Below are 21,872 nucleotides of genomic sequence, written 5' to 3'. Positions count from 1 at the left end.
GTTAAAAGCAATGTTATATAAAATACTCGATCAAATTAATAAACCGCACATTTTCTCACTTTTAACGAACAGTACTACGGTGCCTATCTAACAATCCAAAGTTCCAGTGCTGCAATGACCAGACCGCAGACAGCCATGAACACTTCTCTGCCATTATTCCGTTAAATATGCACACTGCTCATTCCAATCAGTGCCTCAGAGTAGGAATTGAATAGCTCGAATGCTATGATGAACCAGTTTGTTACGTATCAGTAGTATCAGAAGTTTATCTAACTCCTCAGCCACTTCCCGCCAATTTTCAGGCAGGCTGTTATACTCGGTACGACTGGGTGAGTTGGCTGTGCAGTTAGGGGCGCATAGCTGTGAGCTTGGATCCGGGAGGTAGGGGGTTCGAACTCCACTGTCAACAGCCCTGAAGATAGTTTTCAATGGTCTCCAATTTTCACACCAGGAAAATGCTGGGGCTGTAACGTAATTAACGTAGGGGCTGCTTCCTTCCCACTCCTAGCCCTTTCATATCCCATCATCGCCATGAGTCCTATCTGTGTCGGCGCGACGTAGAGCAAATTTAAAAAAACTCGGTATACAGCAGTAATCCCATCTATCGGAGATGAATGGCAACAGAGACACAAAGCAAATCACAACAAACAATGGTCAATGTAATGTTATTGTTGATCAATGATATGAGCTTTCTGTATTGTAGTCCTTCACATTCAGTTTTCTTTCGACTCGCTAATATAAGGCCGTCTTATAAAATTAATTATAGCGTAGACTGTACTTCCTTAATCCCCGACTTTACATACCGATTTTCATTAAATTCTGTTTACCCATTTTCTCGTGACGGCGCTGATATGATCTTAGCAACAAAAATCCATATTCATGAATATCTCCGTTATCATAGCCGATACGGTCAAAATGTATAAGACATAAATGATCGGAAATTTAATACTATGTAACTTTATTTATATAGTAATTGTCCATAAGACCACTAATAACACAAATATTCGAGAATTAAATTTTGGGCTTTCCTCTAAACTACCATTTCGCTCAGTGTGAATAAAGTTATTTATGGCCTAGAATGTAGCGACTTATTCTCCGACTTTGCGTACCAATTTTATTTACGATGGGACAACTAATAACAAATATTGGAGAATTAAATTTTAGGCCTTCCCCTAAACTACCATTTTTCTCAGCGTGAATAAGATTATTTATGATGTAGGGCATCGCCAAAGTATGGAGAGAATACTGCATCAAGCTGTTCACTGATGACCCACAACCAATGCCAGGTCACCAGAACCCAACAGACTTTGAACCAATGATCCTTAGAGAAGAAGTGGAACATGCAGTAAAAAAGCTCCGGAACAGGAAAGCACCAGGCCAAGATGGAATCACTGCTGAAATCCTAAAGAACATGGGTGACCTAGGTGTCGACATCCTGCACAAGCTATGTCAGAAGATATGGACATCTGGAAATTGGCCGGACCAGTGGTGCCACTCCGTCTTCGTACCACTGTTCAAGAAAGGTTCTCCACTTGACTGTGCAAATTATCGAACGATAGCCCTCATCTCCCATGCAAGTAAAATCATGCTCACGGTGCTGTACGAGAGGCTGAAGACCTTCTTACTTCCACAAATCTCAGAGGAACAAACCAGGTTTGTTCCAGGCAAAGGAACTCGTGAGCAGATCCTAAACATCTGGCAGCTCATAGAGAAGACAAGGGAATATAATATCAAGATGTTCCTGTGCTTCGTGGACTACAAGAAAGCCTTCGACAAGGTAAAATGGTCAAAGCTCTGGGCTATACTCACTGAGATGGGGACGCCAAGACATTTAGTGTACCTGATCCAACAATTGTACTCTTCGAACACTGCGACAGTGAGAGTTAATGGCGACCTCTCAGACGTCTTTTCTACTTGTGCTGGTGTGCGACAAGGTTGCATTCTTTCCCCCCTCTTATTTAATGTATACAGTGAGTATATTATGAGGTAGATCCTCGAGGACTGGAGTGACGGCATCACAGTTGGTGGCAGGAAAATTAACAACCTCAGATATGCAGATGACACCGTGATTATTGCAACAGATGATCATGAATTAGAAACCATCAAGCGGAGGCTAGACGAGCGAAGCAGAGAATATGGTCTTGAAATCAACAATAAAAAGACCAAAGTGATGATTGTAGACCGTTTTAATAACAACAGACCTGCCATCACAAGAATTGCGGATTATGAGGTTGTCAGTCGCTTCGAGTATCTAGGATCTATTGTCACAAATACTGGAGACTGTGAACCTGAGATCCGCAAGCGCATTGCAATTGCGAGAAATTCAACAGCAAAACTTACTCGCATCTGGAAGGACACCTCCATCACTTCCAAGACAAAGCTCACCCTCATGCGAACTCTGATCTTCCCTATCGCGACCTATGCAGCAGAAACTTGGACGATGAAGACGGCGGATCGCCGCAGGATTGATGCTCTAGAAATGTGGTGCTATAGGAGATTACTGCGAATACCATGGACAGCACACCGTACTAATGAATCGATCCTGCAACAGCTCGGCATCAGAACAAGACTGTCGACCCTTATCAACCAAAAACAACTCGGATATTTTGGTCATATTGCCAGAAGACAGGAGGCAATGGAAATACTTATCATAGAGGGAAAAGTCGAAGGCCGAAGACCTAGAGGACGTGCGCCGTTACGATGGATGGACCAGATCAAGAACTTAACCAGGATGAGCTTACAGCAAGCAAGTCACCATGCCCAAAGCAGAGACTCCTGGAGGAAGAGCACCAAAAGGATTGTCGCGTGATGCCACTACACCCTTACGAAGGGTTGGACTAAGAGAGAGAGATTGTAGCGACTTATTCGCCGACTTTGCACACCTATTTTAATTAAGATAGGATCACTAATAACATAAATATTTGCGAATGAAATTTTAGGCCTTCCCCTAAACTACCATTTCTTCCAGAGTGAATAAGATTATTTATAGTTTATATTGTAGCAACTTATTTTAGAACTTTACATACTGGTTTTCATTAAGATAGGACTACTAATAATATAAATATTTGAGAATTAAATTTTAGGCCTTCCCCTAAACTACCATTTCTCTCAGCGTGAAAAAGATTATTTATGGCCTAGATTGTAGCGACTTATTCCCGGACTTTACATACCGATTTTCATTAAATTCTCTTCAGCCTTTTTCTCGTGATGCGTGTACATACATACATACAGACAGACAGACAGAAATTACGGAAAATTAAAAAATGCATTTCCTTGTTACTATGGACATGACTGTTACAGAAATACCATTATTTTCAAATTTTTAGCAATGTACAGACAAAACTCTTATTTTATATATATAGATTATTATTATTTATTATTTCTTTGAACTATTTTTTAATAACTACTCAGTATGATTCAGAGAATGAAAGTGTGACAATATGAAAAAATTTAAAAGACTCATGTCAATAAATCAGTAAACCTTTCTCACTGTTATGTGTCATGTTTTACTCATCATTAGCTTCACACTCACTTTCACTGTCCACACTTGGTTCTGGATTTCGATTCGTCACTGCACCTAAATGGGGTAAGGAGCGGTACCATGCCTGAAATTCTGTTGGAATAACTCCTTTATTGCAGAGACTAAGGAGATCCTTGTACTTTTGTTCTGATATAGGGAAAGGAGTTTTGTAAGCCTTCTGAAGGGTGGGCATCTTTTTTGGGCGACCTCGGCCAAAAGTATTTATCTCAGAGTATCTTCCAGAATGACCATATCGATATTTGAGAATACCCGGTGCATCCTTTTCAAATCTAAAGCACTTTACTTTCAACCAGTTTACTTTATTTCCATCACTGTCCTTGGTTTTGTTACAAATACAAAAGGCACGAGGAAAGTTTTGCAGTGTGAGTGAATGCTTTAGACTTTTTCAGAATAATTTCCACCTCACTCAATACACTTCTCCATATGTCAAAACTAGTCTTTGAACCAACTCTGCCACTTTTCTTCGGTTACATTTTCACACTCTTGATCCCATGCTGCCAGAAGCTCCTCGTCGGATGTAAAACGCCACCCTTTCAGCTTCATCTTCACTTCTGGGAAGAGTGCGAAGTCACATGGGGCAATATCAGGACTGTATGGAGGGTGATCAAGCACAGTCAACCCTGATCTGGCAAGAAAATCCATTGTTACATTAGCACGATGTGCTGGAGCATTGTCGTGATGCAAGAGCCAAGTGTTGAGCCGTGACCTTGGACAGAGCTTCTTGAGAGCCTGGATGACCGAGTCAGAATGCCCCATTTAGTGAAGAATACTGCAATCATCCTTTTCCTCACTGACCTTGACTTTCGCACAGTCACAGGAGTACCCTCATCTTCAAACAGCCACACCTTGTTCTGGGATTTTGTTGGTACATTATTAGAACTGCTGTTGTCAGGAGGCATACATGACTCTGCTGGAATATTCATGTGGGTTGTTGTAGGCTTTCTAGATCTACACATCTGGTCTATTTCACTACAGTCTTCATTTGAAGGTAGCCAATTAGGATCCTTGTCACTATAATCCATGCGAGGATAGCCAAAGGGATCAGATTCACTATCCTGATAATGAAGATTGAAGAATTAGAAAAGCTGTTAAATCTTTATGATTTAATTTTCAAAACTAAAAAATTCTACACAAACTTACATCACTATTTTCATCAGCAGTCGATTCTGGTATGATGGTGCTTTTATTGCCCTGTATTTCCTTTGAACCAAGTCCATTCTCGTCAGTTGCGCCCAGCTCTGCCTAAAATGTTAAAAGATTGCTAACATAATAAATTTATTCCTCTACAGAATCGAATTTATTAATGAATGTAAATGAGAATGTAGTAAGTCCATGACCACTCGAAGAATGGATCTACTGTACTTACTTACATCTATAAGAATAGCTTCAGATTCTGCATTTAGAGAGGTATCCTCAGGTTCTTGGTGTTTAGCATAATGTATTATAAGGCGACTTCTGTTTTCTTAAGATTAATCACATATTTTACACATCAACATTATTGCAAACTTACGGATATCAACCAGCTTCTAACACAAATAGCAGCTTTCTAGCGACTGAAAAGACATTATTGTAATAATGACACAGCCATACTGTAATTATTACGGCCAACAATGGGAAGAGTTATTGTTATAACAGCTGCATAATACGATGTGAATTCTACTGAACAATAATCAAAGGAAGAACTTCCACCAAGTAGAAGTCACTAAGTGGACTAAGGAACTTCTGCCTGCCTAATAAACCGGAAAAATGCACTTAGTGAAAATAGCGAGTGCAGTTTGCAATGGAACTTACCAAGTTCTACCTGCCAATACAGCGTCATTTTCTTACTATGGTTTCGCACCTAACTCAAAACTGCCAATTTCTGTCTTAGTGACTTCTGCCTGAACGACGACGATATGAGCTACAGAAAACACGCGAAATACCGTACGACTTGTTACTTTATAAAGTGGTGGGAAAGTAAATGTAAGGAAACTCCGGATTTTGAAAATTCAGGCACCAGGTGAAAATTTTCAGGCACCGTTATGACTGGGCACCTGGTATTTATTGCAGAGACTAATAAGATCCTTGTACTTTTGTACAAAATAGTGATGTAAGTTTGTGTAGAATTTTTTAGTTTTGAAAATGTACTGTGCTATCATCATTACAATAATCATATAAAATTTAAGCATTTCACCTAATACTGAATACAGATAGAAGCTCACCTCTGTTCGGCATGTGTGCAAGTGATGGAGGGCCGGCAACATCGCATTCGGTGAAGGAGTAAGACAGCCGCTGTGGTCTCCTCTCAGCGCGTCCAGGGGCCCTTCACTAGGAGTGATTGCTTTAGTTTCAATGATCTAGACTGACTTTTTGCATGCAGGAAGCAGGACCATTTTGGATATAGATATAAAGAGAACAGTGATAGCCAGCAGAAACTGACGGTCTGGTCATTACGATCTCCTGGTTTGAGAGGTGTAATTCACATTTAATCATATTCAACAGCTGGTCACACATTGTGAGTTGATGATGTCCTTGTTAGTTGTTGGGATCTCAATGATGTGTGGGGCACAAAAGACGTATGAAACAGTTGCTATGCAATGCCAACCAGTCATCTGCATGTTACCTCTCAAGTCATCAAAAACTGAACGCATTGTCCTACCAGGGTAGGTGAAAATCAAATGGTGACACTTTAAAAAGGATCAGGCCTATGTCATACCACCTGTCCACAACCAGAGTCAAAGAAAGTTGGGCAGAAGGTAAAAAAAAAAAAACTTGGATACTTCTTGAAACATCAGAAATAGGACGATGATGGGTTGTCAGGGATATATGGCTTTGGAACGATGATGTCAAAAATGCTGTACAGTAGAAGAAAACAGTTGTGTTGTGAGTTTCTCGATTGCAAATCACCATGATACTGGAATGCTTACAAAAAAAACCTATATGGATGTGAAAATAATTGTGACTGTGACAAAAGTTGCTTAGTATGTACATCTTATGAAAAACTCAAGATGTCACAAAATGAAAGACGTCCAATATTCCTATAGAATCGACGACTAAACAGGGAAATTGCTTATTGATTAGAAGAATGCAAAAGAACACTAGCAAGGACATCAGTTGAGGAACTCTCCACCTACTAATTACTATTGAAGTACGAGGGCAAGTCAATAAGTATCTGCAATCAATTTTTATAATTTACTACAAAAAGAGTACACACGTTTTATTGATATAATGTTTCAACATAGATACTCTGCTTTTCAATGCAATGCACATGGTCTACCGTTTCACAACCTTTCTGATACCCTCTGCGAAAAAGGTTTATGGTTGCGCAGCAAGCCACGCATGCACCGCTTCCTTCACCTGTCAATCGGAGCTGAATCGACGGCTTCTTAGAGCAGTTTTAGGTGGACCAAATACATGGTAATCTAACGGGGCGAGATAGGGACTGTACGCAGGATGCTCCAACACCTCAAAGTGCAGCATCTGAAGAGTTTGAGCAGTGTGGGCGGCGATATGTGGATGCGCATTGTTATGCAACAAAAGAACTCCTTCTGACAATCGACTCTGCATTTGTTGCAAATTTCAGGTTTCAGCTCGTTTATCAGCATGTCACTGTAACGTGTACTGTTTCCCCCTTTTCCTGATAATGTTCCAGGATTGCCCCTTGAGAGTCCCAAAAGACTGTGAGCATCACTGTTCCTGCAGAAGGTTGACTCTTGAATTTCTTTTTGACTGGGGATCCGGATTGCTTCCGTTCGATGCTCTGACATTTGCTCTCTGGTTCAAAGTGGTGAACCCATCTTTCATCTCCAGTGATGATCCGTTTCAGAAACGTTTCACCTTTGTTAGAATGATGGTCTAGTAGGTGCTGACAGATTCTCACACGATTGCGCTTCTGCTCTTCATTGAGTTGTTTTGGAACCCACCTCAAATAGACTTTGTGAAAGTTAAGCCTCTTAAGCATGATTTCATATGCAGAACCACGGCTAACGTGCATATGGTTTGCCACATCATCACCAGTCACTTGCCTGTTATTCAGGATCATATCCTGCACTTGTTCAATATCGGTATCAGTTACGGCTTCAGATGGACGCCCGAATCTTTCTTCATCCTTCATGCTTGTTCGACCCCTTTTGAACTGTTCGATCCACTGGTAAGCACTTCGCTGTGACAAAACATTGTGCCATCTAGCGATTGGTGAGCACACATCACCATTAAGCCAACCTAAAGACAGTCAGAGCAAAAGATATTTATTGGCTTGCGTACGTATACATCAAACAAAACACTGCTGAAGTGAAGACTTCTTTGAAGCAAATGAACTCAGGAAAAGCTAGTGGCTCAGAAGGCCTCGCGGCAGAGTTGTGCTGCTCTCCAGAATGAGATATTGCTGACTGTTGAACCATGCTCTACATCTTTATCATTAAAAAGGGATGAACACTACCTGACTTACAGTCACTGCTGTATGTACCCATCTTGAAAATGAAGGCAAATTCCGGCAAGTTTGCTGATTCTGCGAGCACTGACTTCTGAGCCATACGATGAAGGTCCTTGTACATATTCTCAACAAACAAATTTGCAAGTGACGAAAAACCATACTGGCTTTGTGATAAATTGCAGCACAATTGATGCTATTCATGCTGCACACAGCTCCTGGTTGGGAAACATGAAGACATAGCAGACCCTGTCAGTAGTCAGGTCACACACTGATGATGAACAAATGTGATGATAGGGTTAAGTGATCACTAAACTAAGAAATATAGGCTGTGTTAAATGTCTTTCACTAATATTTAGCCTATATATAATGAAAGATAGTATAGGCTACTTAAAATTAAATAAATTTGCCACTTCTCTGGACTTAGAGTAGGCCTTTGATCACCCACCATTTTATACAATTTAGTTTGCAACAACATTAAGTCTCAGAGTACATTGTTGGTTGGGTACTGCTCTTTTGTGCAGTGCCATTAAGATATGGCCAAACTGCTTCAGGTGCCTTTGGTAACTTCCACGGTTGCAGTCTACGTCCGTCAGCACTTGATGCTCTCACCATTTCTGTGCTTCTTTATGACAGACTTGCATACACTGGGCTAATCTCTACTATGAGGAGGTTATGCAACACACACTAGAAATCGACACAATCCAAGTTAATGCCAAGGACCTGCTGTGTGCGACGAAGTTCAGGTGTACGATTGCTGATGATGGGCAATTTATAATTGAGGTTAACACAAGGATTAATGATACTTGGATACTGCAAGTTAGCGAATGATGGCATGCATCACCTTCTGTCACCAAATGAAAGGCCAGACTGCCTCAAATCGACATTTTGACTCTCTTGTTTATCCTTTAGCCTTCACTGGTACAGAATGTTGGGCGACTATGCATGAAGGAGAATGTGGACTGAGCATCAGATGGTTAGTCCATCATTAGATCTTGTCTATAACATTGACATAAGAAAACAATTTGGTATTATGAAAATCCAGGAAGAAATGAATACAAGATGACTGTTGGTTTGGGCATGTGGTGCGAGCAGAAGTTGATACGATTGCAAAGTTGATCTGAATTTGGAAATCAATGGAAATACTCCCAAGGTACGACCTAAGTAACGTCATCCAATACACTATACGACAGCTTGAAGAGCATAAATCTGATATCAGCGAAAACTGCATCGAACGGAGACTGTAGAGCCATACAGTAGCCCCTGCCAGTAGCCAGGTCACACACTGATGAAGAACAAATGTGACAATAGGGTTCAGTGATCACTAAACTAACAAATATAGGCTATGTTAAATATCTTTCGCTAATATTTAGCCTATATAAGGAAAGTATACTCAAAATTAAATAAATTTGCCACTGGTACTAAAATAATTGTGGCTTTACAATCATTTTACATTGAGTGGCCAAAAGTCATGGGAAGACACTGAATGTGATGTTAATAACAAGTTGCTCCTCTGCGAACCCTCAAAACGGCAGCATTATGGTGAGGAATTGACTCTTACAAGGTGTTGGAATCGTTCTGGAGGGATCTGGACCCATGCATCTCGCACTACTACCCACAGTTGGTCTTGTGTATTTGGTGCGGGGTTCATGGAGCGTACACCAGCATCATCAGCATCCCATAAATGCTCAATTTGATTAAGATTGCGGGATATGGAGGGCCAATACATGGTCGTAACTTCACTGGAGCGTTCCTCCAACCAGCTGCGTGCCACCACAGAGCGGTGACATGGGGCATTGTTGTGTTGAAACCTGGTATCTCCATCAGGGTACTCTAGGGCCAGAAAGGGATGCAGATGGTCTGAAAGAATGTCCAGATAATATGCAACTGTCACCGCTTCCTGCAGCCGGACAGTGGGGCCTAACTGTGACCATGAGAACGCCACCCAGACCAGAAATGAGCCATCTTCCGCCTGGACACAACCTTGTTGACACGTAGGATCCATAGCTTCATGGGACATATGCTACACTCTCATGCGCCCATCAGCTCGATTCAACTGTAACTGGGATTCATCGGACCATACCACACGCTGCCACTGTTCCGTGGTCCACTGCTGGTGTTCACGGGCCCATGCATGTCGTTGAGCTCTGTGTTAAGGTGTCAGCAAAGGGACACGAGTTAGTCGTCGTCTGGTGAAGCCTATGTGGTGCAGTTGCCTCCGTACAGTCCTGTTAGAAATGGGTTCCCGACTCCCAGGATTCACCTGGCTGGTGATCTGACTCACAGTAGCCTGTTGAGCACCCAGTATGGTTCTGCGGAGGAGTCGTGATGTCCTTTTGTTAAACACCTGCCGTCTTCCCGTGCGGCGGTTTACGCAGGTGGTAACATTCTCTCTGCGATATTGAAGATCCACCTTCGACACTGTTGACCTCGGAAACCCAAATTCGCGTGTAATCTCCGCAGTGCTGTGACCCATGTGCCGTGCGCCGATGATCATCCCACGTTCAAAGTTGGTTAATTCGCAATGTGTTGAAATCTTCACAACACTGGTGTCTGTGACAGAGTGCTCAGGTACGCCGCAGCTAACTGTAACGCTCAGGGGTCATACACAGCACTTTTTCTAATGGGCACCCCTTCCTGTGACTTTTGGCCACTCAGTGTACATTAAAGCACCATAAATTAACAAATAAAAATGGAATAATTGACTGCTGCACATAAATAAAGTGGTCCAAATGGTGGGGGAATTTTTATTGGAATATATCTTGCTTAGGAGTCTTAGAATTTTATATTCATTCAACAGTCCTGTTGAGGATTTGGTTTCCTTAAAGATGAAAAGAAAAATCCATGGATATATTTATGCCCATTTAGAAACGGTAATCATCATGAAAGAAATCATAAATAGCTGTTATTTATCTTTAAAATTTTCTTTGTCAGGCAGGTAGGTCACAATTAAAGGTGGCTTTCCACTCAGGATAGGCTTTGGAGTAAGAAATACAGTACTTCTACTATCTCACTCAAAGAGGTAAAGGACATGACTGACTCTATCAAGAATCTGCCATCTTTCTGTCCTGCTGGGAAGGTTATGCATGCTTTTGCGAGAAATACCATAGTCTATGTCAGATGAGGGAAGCTCTTTCCATTGTCGTAATTTCTATGAAGTAAGAATATTTTAGTGTTGTGCAAGTGATGTTTATTGCTGTTTTTTTCCACAGAGCACAACGTATTGAATGGAATAGCGCAACATTATAGCAGCTGCTTTGTTGGACAGTTCTGAATGGCCACCCAAGGGGAAGTTGCTTCTCATTTGACAGACTATAGTGAGCAATCCACTGTTAATTTAAACATGGGACCAGTTTTATATTGTTAAGAAAAGATTGAATGTTGGTTGAAATTTAATAGAATAGTGATTATAAATCACACAGTAAGAGAGTACCAAAACCTTCAAATTTCCATTTAATTGTCATCATTAAAAGGTTTTCTGTGTGTGGTATGGTTGAAAATATTCCAACCAAAGTGGAACTTGCAGTGATCACATTGCCAGGTGCTCTCCTTCCTCTGCTACTGCAAGTATGCTGTGCAGTACATCTCTTTATTGTTATAGAACCCTGGCTGCTTTGGCTGGGAAGTTGCCGGTCACTGTATCAGGTGGCTTCCTGGTGTAACAAAATGTGTCTTCAGAATACATACATACATGCATTATCATTATAGACTTTTATGCCTTTCAGCGTTCAGTCTGCAAGCCTCTGTGAATTTACTAAACGTCGCCACAATCCTCTGTTTGCAACTAGTGCTGTGGCCTCATTTAGTTCTATACCTCTTATCTTTAAATCGTTAGAAACGGAGTCTAACCATCGTCGTCTTAGTCTACCTCTACTTCTCTTACCCTCCATAACAGAGTCCATTATTCTCGTACGTAATCTATCATCCTCAACTCACCTTACATGACCCCACCACCGAAGCCGGTTTATGTGTACAGCTTCATCCATCGAGTTCTTTCGTAAATTAGCCTTTATCTCCTCATTCCGAGTACCCTCCTGTCATTGTTCCCACCTGTTTGTACAAGCAATCATTCTCGCTACTTTCATGTGTTACTTCTAACTTATGAATAAGATACCATGAGTCTACCCAGCCTTCGCTCCCGTAAAGCAAAGTTGGTCTGAAAACAGACCGATGTAAAGATAGTTTCGTCTGGGAGCTGACCTCCTTCTTACAGAATACTGTTTATTGCAACTGCAAGCTCACTGCATTAGCTTTACTACACCCTGATTCAATCTCACTTACTATATTACCATCCTGGGAGAACACACAACCTAAATACTTGAAATTATCGACGTGTTCTAGCTTTGTATCACCAGTCTGACATTCACTTCTGTTGAATTTCTTACCTACTGACATCAATTTAGTCTTCGAAAGGCTAATTTTCGTACCATACTCAGTGCTACTATTTTCATATTCCAAGATATTAGACTGCAGACTTTCGGTACAATTTGCCATTAAGACCAAGTCGTCAGCATAGGCGAGACTGTTTACTACATTTCAACCTAACTGAATCCCTCCCTGCAATTTTATACATTTCAGCAGATGATCCATGTAAACTATAAACAACAAAGGTGAAAGATTACAGCCTTGTCTAACCCCTGTAAGTATCCTGAACCAAGAACTCATTCTACCATCAATTCTCACTGAAGCCCAATTGTCAGCATATATGCCTTTGCTTGATTTTAATAATCTACCTTTAATTCCATAGTCCCCCATTATGGCGAAGATCTTTTCCTTCGGTACTCTGTCATATGCTTTCTCCAGATCAACAAAACATAAACACAAATGCCTATTCCTCTCGTAGCATTTTTCAATTACCTGGCGCATACTGAAAATCTGATCCTGACAGCCTCTCTGTGGTTTGAAACCACACTGGATTTCATCCTACTTCCTCTCAACTACTGATTGCACCCTCCCTTCCAAGATGCCAGTGAATACTCTGCCTGGTATACTAATCAATGAGATACCTCGATAGTTGTTGCAATACTTCCTGTTCCCTTGCTTATAGATACGTGCAATTACTGCTTTTGTCCAATCTGAGGGTACCTTACCAACACTCCATGCTAATCTTACTGCTCTATGAAGCCATTTCATCCCTGCTTTCCCACTGTACTTCACCATTTCAGGTCTAATTTCATCTATTCCTGCTGCTTTATGACAATGGAGTTTATTTACCATCCTTTCCACTTCCTCAAGCGTAATTTCACCATCATTTTCCTCCTCCCCATGAGCTTGGTTGTTCGCAACGCCACTAGGAAGATTACCTTTTACGTTGAGAAGATGTTCAAAATATTCCCTCCACCTCTCCAGTGATTCCCTGGGATCTATTATGAGTTCACCTGAATTACTCAAAACACCGTTCATTTCCTTTTTCCCCTCCCTTCCTAAGATTCTTTATTACTGTCCAGGAAGGTTTCCCTGCTTCTTGACCTAGCCTTTCCAGGTTATTACCAAAATCTTCCCACGGCTTCTTTTTGGATTCAACAACTGTTTGTTTTGCTCTGTTTTTTTCATCTACGTACAAATCCCTGTCTGCCTCGGCCCTTGTTTGGAGCCATTTCTGATAAGCCTTCTTCTTACGTTTAGCTGCTCTCACTTCAGCATTCCACCAAGATGTTCGCCTTTTCCCATCCTTACACACAGTTGTTCCTAGGCATTCCCTTGCTGTTTTTACTACAGCATCCCTGTATGCCACCCATTCTCTTTCTATATCCTGAACCTGCTTACTGTCTACTGTTCGAAACTTCTCACTAATCATATCCATGTACTTCTGTCTAATTTCCTCATCGTGGAGATTTTCTACCGTTATTCGTTTGCAGGCAGATTTCACTTTCTCTACCCTAGGCCTAGAGATACTTAGTTCACTACAGATCAAATAGGGGTCTGTATCATTGAAAAATACTTGGAAAACTCGTACATTCCTAACAGATTTCCTGAATTCGAAGGCGGTTAAGATATAGTCTATTATGGATCTGGTACCCCTAGCCTCCCATGTGTAGCGGTGAATAGCCTTATGCTGGAAGAATATATTCGTAACTGCTAAACCCATACTATCACAGGAGTCCAGCAAACACTTCCCATTCCCATTAGCTTCCATATCTTCCCCACATTTACCAATCACCCTTTTGTATCCTTTAGTTCTATTTCCAACTCTTGCATTGAAATCGCCCATTAGCACTATTCTGTCCGTGCTGTTGACCCTGATCATGATGTCACTCAATGTTTCGTAAAACATGTCAACTTCATCCTCATCTGCACCCTCACTTGGTGAATACACTGAGACAATTCTCATTCTTATTCCTCCAACTGGCAAATCTACCCACATCATTCGCTCATATACGTGCCTAACAGAAATTATGTTGTGTGCAATGGTATTCCTGATAAACAGCCCTACCCCATACTCTACCCTTCCCTTTCTATACCCATCAAGTACACTTTATAATCTTCTATCTCTTCCTCGTTATCTCCCCTTACTACCCGAATATCACTTACTCCTAGCACATCCAGGTTCGTCCTCTTAGCTGACTCAGCCAGTTGTACTTTCTTTCTTCCATTTGCCCCATTAATATTGATAGCTCCCCATCGAATTCAATTTTGTTCGCCAAGTTGTTTCCAAGCAGTCCCTCGCCTGTCAAAAGGGGGTGGGACTCCGTTACTCCCATAGGTCTGAGGCTTTCTTAAAATGTTCTGAGCTCATTAAATTCATGAAGCAGGATGCTACCTTACTTACACATAGTCCAAGTGAGGATCTCTCCTCTAACTGGTTATGGACTACCGGTGGATTGTATAGTCCTAGCCGCCTGAGCACAAGGAGGGCCATGACTCAGAATATGTCTGAGATGCCCACTCCCATTCCATAGCAACTGGTATCCCGACTCTCGGGACCACTTACTCGGCCACCCGGCCATTGCCCATGGTTCACGGACTGGGATGTGACTACAGTAACCCACACCATGAACCATCTTCAAAATATCCTCTTGAAATTAACATACTATAACTTCTTATGCCAGTTTGTTCTTCAATGTCAGTTATTTGATTTACAAGAAAAAACACATGTACAGTGTTAAGAGTGGATTGGCTCCTATAATTTATCTTGCACAGAGACTTCTATTCAGTATAGATGGGTTAACCAATTTCTCTCATATCAAACAGATGTGCTACAAAATGTTTTTAGATGAGAAACAAGCTTCATAAGGGTTCATATTGACAAATTCACAAGACTACATGAAAATGTGTCTTGTCAGCCATTGTTTCATAATTGAACACACTAGCAAAATCGTCAGGTGTTAACATAGCACACCCAAGGTTTATAACCTTCCCATAATGCTCAAAGGAAGTCATTTAGATGCTGTACCTGATTTTAATTCAGTTTACTTGTATGAATTTTCTGTTTTTCTATTTTCTATGTTTTTTTTTTCATGCTGAAGTATAGTGGGAAGGCAGGGATGAAATGGCTTCATAGAATAATAAGATTAACATGGAGTGTTGTTAAGGTACCTTTAGATGGGATGAGATGTAGAAAGCAGTCTGACCTATGCTGACGACTAGGACTTAACGGCAGATTATGCCGAAGGAATGCGGTCTAATATCTTGCAACTTGAAAATAGATGCAATGAGTGCGGTATGATAATTGAGGAGCGTTTTTTCAAATTCGACATTTACAGCAAACATCATTTTTCAGGAAGTGTGTTTTTTTATTTTCACTTAGAAGCATATGTATGAAACATTTCAAATTTTCGTCAATGGTAGTTCCAATAGAGACAAGCATGGTACCTGAATAGAACTTGTTGACCCTTAAGGTGGATGAGGTAATATGAGAAGATAATTTCCTCAAGTTTTTCAAAAGTCGATAAATGCAAATATTCTGGTAAAATAGAACTTCGCATTAATACTCTAACGCAGTGATGTACTTTTGTTTTTATTCACTTATTTTTTTGTTATTTTGTGAATAATATTTTTTGACATTAATTGATTTTGAGCTCCATTGTCATACATTTAATAATATAGGCTACTTGGTATTGTAAGATTACATAATATTATTAGTTTCCAATATACTTAGCATCAAGCAATGTAACATATAACAAAATAAGGTATTAACCTATATTATCAATCCTATTGTAATGAATGAACACATTAATATCACACAGATTAAATTAAAGTTATGTCTTACAAAATAAAGTCTACTCAATTAATATTTAAGAACTCATCAAGACACATAGCCATCAGAAGGCTGTTACTTGTCTTACTTGACCCTGTAGAAATCCACATCATCCGGTATTTCAGAAAACTTCAGCAGAGCTTGAACATCCTTCTTTGCTCACCGTATTTTTCTTTGGTAAAACAGAGGATTTTAGCAATGCTTCATGGCTGGATTCTATTTTCAGAACTTCAACTTCCACTGCGTATGCGAAGTAGGTATCCTGTACTGATACAGAGACTCTCTTATGTCTCTTATTATATATGATAACACGTTGACTATTCATTTTAAACGGCAACCTAGTTCGTAGTACCTTCTGTGAACTCTCTTTTAGATCTGTGATTTCCCAGTCCCTGCTCAGAATTTTAAGGGTGCCATGCTTCTCTACGATATCATAGTATTGTTTGGGAGACAGTATGTTTTCCCGTCTTCTGTAAGATTTCTCAATTCTACTGAACACTCTGTCTGGAGCCATGTAGCTGTGTCCCTGAATAGGGAAGAAATGTAGAATATTATTGAATAATGTGGTTTTCTCCAAGAAAGCATTAAGTGTGGCCAGAATGACATCGTATTTGTTTTGGCTGCTACGAGAGTCTGAGAATAAATGTATCATGGTAGGGCCATTTTTGTGCAGTTTCTTTTCTAGGTTAAAAAGAAAGTCCAATAAAGCCGAAGCAACTTGGTTGCAACCTATTGAGGATTCTGTTTCTAGCCAAGTATAGTAAAATATGTCTTCCTTTCTCTGCTCCTTTGAGTGAATCATGATGAAGAGATTGTATAACCACACTTGTCTAGCATAGAAAACCTCACTCACTGATAACTTCGGAATTGATTGATTCTGTTGCATGTCAATACGTATCTTAATGACACCTGGGTTTTCTTCTTTCATTATTTGATAAAACCACTTTGCACAAAATTTATGCAATCTATAACTTATCCTCAGCTCATTCTTCTTCTCTAGGCATGTTTGTGTCTTTATTTTCATCAGGCTAATTTTACAAGTGTAGCAGGTATCAGTGTGAGGAGTTTTGAATGACAGATTGAAACACTTATAGAATATATACTTGTATTTTGACAGGGAGCACAGTTTCAATCCAAAACTTTTCCTTTCTTCACAGAATGTCGTCCACATCTTATTGACTGAGAGATATGATGGTAAATATCCTCTCTTAGACTTTCCTCTACCATGATGGCTCTCTCTGCATTTACACCTTTTGATGTGATTCTTAATGGCAACCGTTGCGTCCTTGTGTTCCTTGCCTGTTCTCTCACCAACTCGATTTTCCTTAGGTAACTTCCCAGTATGATGAAACCTACTAGCCAGGTAAGATAATCTGGCCTTTGACATGCCAGAAATTCCATGAAAAGTTGCAGCACAGACAGGAAGTATTTCACCAGTTTTCTTCCTTATGCTGTACTTTACAGAAACAGTTTTCTTCTTCCTAGCACTTTCAATGTTCACTACCCTGCGCTGAGGTGTGGAAATGTGCATATAATTCAATAGAAACTTGTCTTGATTGATCTTGTTTAAAGAAGTCATATGATGATGGAATTCTGTGATATCTTCATAGCAGAGTTCAGCAGCATTGCAATTGTTTCATCTTTTTAGTTTCTGTACTTGTGGGCAAGTGTTTGAGTCCATGAATGCGTTTAATATTAGGTTCATTTTTAGTTCTAGCCAGCTTTCCAGGTACTCTCTTCTTGTATCTAGACTTTCTTCCACTGACACATTCTTGAACTGGCACACCAGTTTCAGAATCTTCAGATTCATTATTCATACTGTTGTAGAGTGAAATAGTTCCTCACACATTGACTTGCTTAAAACTTCTCAAGAAGTGAGTTTCATTTTGTCGACGACAGTGAGGGCTAATCGTGGGAAGATGTGGCATGCAGTTCCAAGAATACATCCTTTCAATAAAGGAGTCCGGCATTCCATTGTTCCACAGAATAACACTTCCGATTATTCATGAGAATGCCACGTGATTAATAGTTAATTGCATTTATCGAGTTTTGCTTTAACTTTCCGAGAAGTAGTGGTAGGACGCTGGTTCAAATCCACTTTGGGGTGGGGATGGGTGGGGGCGTGGTCTGTGCTCTGATTGGTTGGGAGTGGGGGTGGGGCGTGGTCTGTGCTCTGATTGGTGGGTGGGGCGGGGTCTTTGCTCTGATTGGTGGGGTGGGTCGTGCTGAGGGGGTGGGTGGGTGTGCGTGCGCGTGCAGGGTGGTGGGGGAGGTGTTGTCTCCACCCCCTCTGCATGCAGGTGCGCTCTCCTGCTGAGTCAACCACGTTTTCCTTTGTGCAGCTGTGTGTGTTGCAGGTGCGCTCTCCTGCTGAGTCAACCACGTTTCCCTTTGTGCAGCTGTGTGTGGCAGGTGCGCTCTCTTCCTGCTGAGTCAGCATGGCGTGCAGGTGTGCTCCCCTCCCGCTGAGCCAGCATCGTTCCCCCCTCGCTCCCCCCAGCTGAGTCAGCCTCGTTTCCCCCCTTCCTTTGTTCTTTTGTGTGTGGCAGGTGCGCTCTCCCACTAAGTCAGCATCCTTTATCTCTTATTTTTAAACATGCATGCAGGTGCGCTCTCTCCACTGAGTCAGCATCGTTCCCCTCGCAGGCGCGCTCTCCTGCTGAGTCAGCATTTTTCTCCTTGTTATTTTTAAAGAAAATGTGTGCAGGTGTGCTCTCCTGCTGAGTCAACATCGTTATCTCTTATTTTTTAAATGCAAGCGGGTGCAGCAGGGGTGCTTAAGAAACAGGAGGTGTTATAAAATTAGGAGCGTTGTTGGCTTGCACGTGTGCTTTCAGGGGGAGCGCTCTCTCTCCTAGCCTAACCACCTATGGTTTCATTATGCGTGCTCCCCTGCTAGTAAATAAGCGTGTAGTGCCTAAGAGTAGGGGTAAGAGATTGAGTATATATGCTGGAGGATTTTGTGGACTGTATTATAGAATCATCTCAGACACTGAAGGGAATACTTTTCAACAGCAATATGGTACGAGTGAAGCAGAGCTTGCCGCGATTCTATAAACCTCTGGACTTGAGGTTTAGCCTTCAGCAGCAACAGCAGCAGCGGGAGGAGGAGAAGGAGGAGATGTTGCTTACACCACCACCGATGCAAAGCTTTCCTCAAGTCCAAACACTATTGGACTTGAGCTGTGGTAGCCTTCAGCAGCGACAGCAACATTACCAGGAGGAGGAGATGTCGTTGGACTTGAGCTGTAACGGTAGCCTGCGACAGCAGGAGTTGCAGACTACACCACCACTTCGTAGTAGAGTTCACCCTCAGCAGCAGCAGCAACAACAGCAGCAACAGCAGCAGCGGGACGAGGAGAAGGAGATGTTGCCTACACCACCACCGATGCAGAGCTTTCCTCAAGTCCAAACACTATTGGACTTGAGCTGTGGTAGCCTTCAGCAGCGACAGCAACATTACCAGGAGGAGGAGATGCTGTTGGACTTGAGCTGTAACGGTAGCCTGCGACAGCAGAGTTGCAGACCACACCACCACTTCGTAGTAGAGTTCAAGTTCAGCAGCAGCAGCATCAGGAGAAGGAAGAGGAGGAGATGGACTGCAGTTTACAGCAGGAGGAGGAGGAGATGGAATGCAGTTTACGGCAGGAGGAGGAGGAGCTGCACAATAGTTCAATTGTAAAATGGATTGAGGAAGTGGTGATTTTAATAAGAAAAAGAAGAAGAGGAACGGCTGAAGAAAAATCTTTTCCTCTTTAAGGAAGAGGAAGAAGAAGATAGTGATGATGATAATGATGAAAAGACATTTATTAAAGAAATGAAAAAGATTTTCAGTTTTGATTCAGTTGGTCAAAGGGGGATTGAGCAGCAAGGGTGTTGCAAAGCACCCAATTTGGAAAAAAGTAACAAAGGAGACTTTTATATTTGTAAAAATTGTAAATGTATAAATATTTTTTAAATATTGTTTTGTATTTATGCATTTTTTATTATATTTTGTGTACTATTTTTATAAATATATAATTATTTTTTATATCTTTTTTATTTCTTAAACCTTTATCTGTATCCTTTCATTATTACTAAGAGCAGAAGGAAGGAAAAGGGAAACAAAAAAGCACATCATCTTTTATAATTTTTTATTACAATCTGTTCCTTACAAAACTGGTTTCTTTAATCCAAGAATTATGAGAATCATCATACCCTAACCATTTTACAAGCACTTTATTTCTTTTCCTTCTAAGTATGCGTTCTACTAGGTAGATGTCTGGATGTTTAGTCTTTTGCAATTCTTCTGTGTAGAAAGCACCAGCTATTAGATGTTGTTGATAATCTTTTAAGAGGTATGTTACAGGGTTAGTAGGTTGCACCTTATAAATAGTGAAGAACTCAGTAGTCCAGTTAGGTGTATACCCTTTTTCAAATTGATGTTTTTGCCTGCTGATGCGAACAATATCACCTACTTGAAATTTTCTCTTTCTAGTATCTACTGTTTTAATTGCGTTATACACTGTTGCAAGCAGTCGATTGTCTTTTACATCACAAGGTTTCATTTTAATAGTACGGTGATAGGTGTGATTATAATCATGGATAAGCTTTTGTAACCTATGTATCCATGAATGAGTTCCTTGTTTAGTAAACATTCTCCACATACGTTCACGAAGTGTTCGGTTGAAACGTTCTACAACACAAGCTTTCATATTGCTGTACGTTGAGTAATGATTAATGTTGTGTGATGTGGCCCATCATTTGAACTCAGCATTGTTGAACTCTTTTCCTCTGTCTGCTTGAATATGTTTAGGAAATCGTTTGCTCTTATTGTATATCTTACGCAAAACTGCAGCAACTTCTTTTCCACTCTTACTTTTAAAAGATTGAGCCCAAGCATATTTAGAATAAACATCTATAATGGTTAGCATATACTTAAAACCATTATTTTCTCGAGAATAGGGTATCATTTCTACTAAATCCATTTGGTGTAGGTAATCTAATCCTTTAGTAATAACCCTCCGCCGCATGTAACATCTGCGAGCGGGGCGGTGTAACTCTCTAGCAATATTAGCTCTTATGTCAACACTCATTCTGATGTGGTGTAAAACGAAGACTGGTTATTTATGCAGTGATTCGAGCTTCTCGAATTTCTTCAATAATAGATATAATTTCGTTTTCGTGCGCAGTATGACCTGTTGATTTAGAAGCCATTAACAGCTGTAGACGTTGTACAAGCTCATTAGGATCATCCCAGTGTACATAGTCAACAATAGGTTGTTGATGATTATATTTCCACTTCAGACCCATGCCTGTTCGCTTTCTTTTTTCTACATGGTGAGCATTCTGTAGAGAAGAGTGGTTTAATAATGTTTGTATATTTATACCCTCGATTAGACATTAACTGTTTATCCGATCGATGCTGAACTCTGTGTGCGTTTGTAGATTCTAATATTTTTACATAATTTGTTTATATACTATTATTGGGGTAGGATTTGGAAATTAATTCATAAAGACCTCGTGTGCCTTTATAGCTTTTGTTATTTATGACTATGTCGTTACCGTGGAAATGTATTTCTGAATCACCAAGAAACCATCTAGCTTCTTCTTTTCGTACCCCATAAACTCGATCTAATACTTTGCGTACACTGTGTGGTTGTGTAAACAAATCCAAGTAAGACGAAGCAATATTCCCTATTATTGGCTTCTTTGCTTTAAAAATGAATGGAACTTCTGCACAGGGT

General features: G+C 40.7%; 2 protein-coding genes across 2 annotated transcripts in view; both read left to right on the top strand.

Annotated features, from left to right (window-relative positions):
- The window catches only part of LOC136864476 (dolichyl-phosphate beta-glucosyltransferase), a 333,811-nt gene that overhangs the window by 40,312 nt on the left and 271,627 nt on the right, over nucleotides 1-21,872 (top strand). The gene's annotated exons all lie outside the window — the stretch shown is intronic.
- LOC136864477 (probable basic-leucine zipper transcription factor Q) lies at nucleotides 11,242-20,054 on the top strand. Its single transcript, XM_067141500.2, has 2 exons — nucleotides 11,242-11,266; nucleotides 19,162-20,054. The coding sequence occupies exon 2, from the start codon at nucleotides 19,166-19,168 to the stop codon at nucleotides 19,826-19,828; it is 663 nt and encodes a 220-aa protein (XP_066997601.2). The 5' UTR covers nucleotides 11,242-11,266; nucleotides 19,162-19,165; the 3' UTR covers nucleotides 19,829-20,054.

The sequence above is a fragment of the Anabrus simplex genome, chromosome 2, assembly GCF_040414725.1.
Source record: "Anabrus simplex isolate iqAnaSimp1 chromosome 2, ASM4041472v1, whole genome shotgun sequence".
In the NCBI taxonomy this organism is placed as follows: domain Eukaryota; kingdom Metazoa; phylum Arthropoda; class Insecta; order Orthoptera; family Tettigoniidae; genus Anabrus; species Anabrus simplex.
The sequence above is the reverse complement of the archived record's forward strand: the minus strand, read 5'-3'. Positions and strand labels throughout refer to the sequence as shown.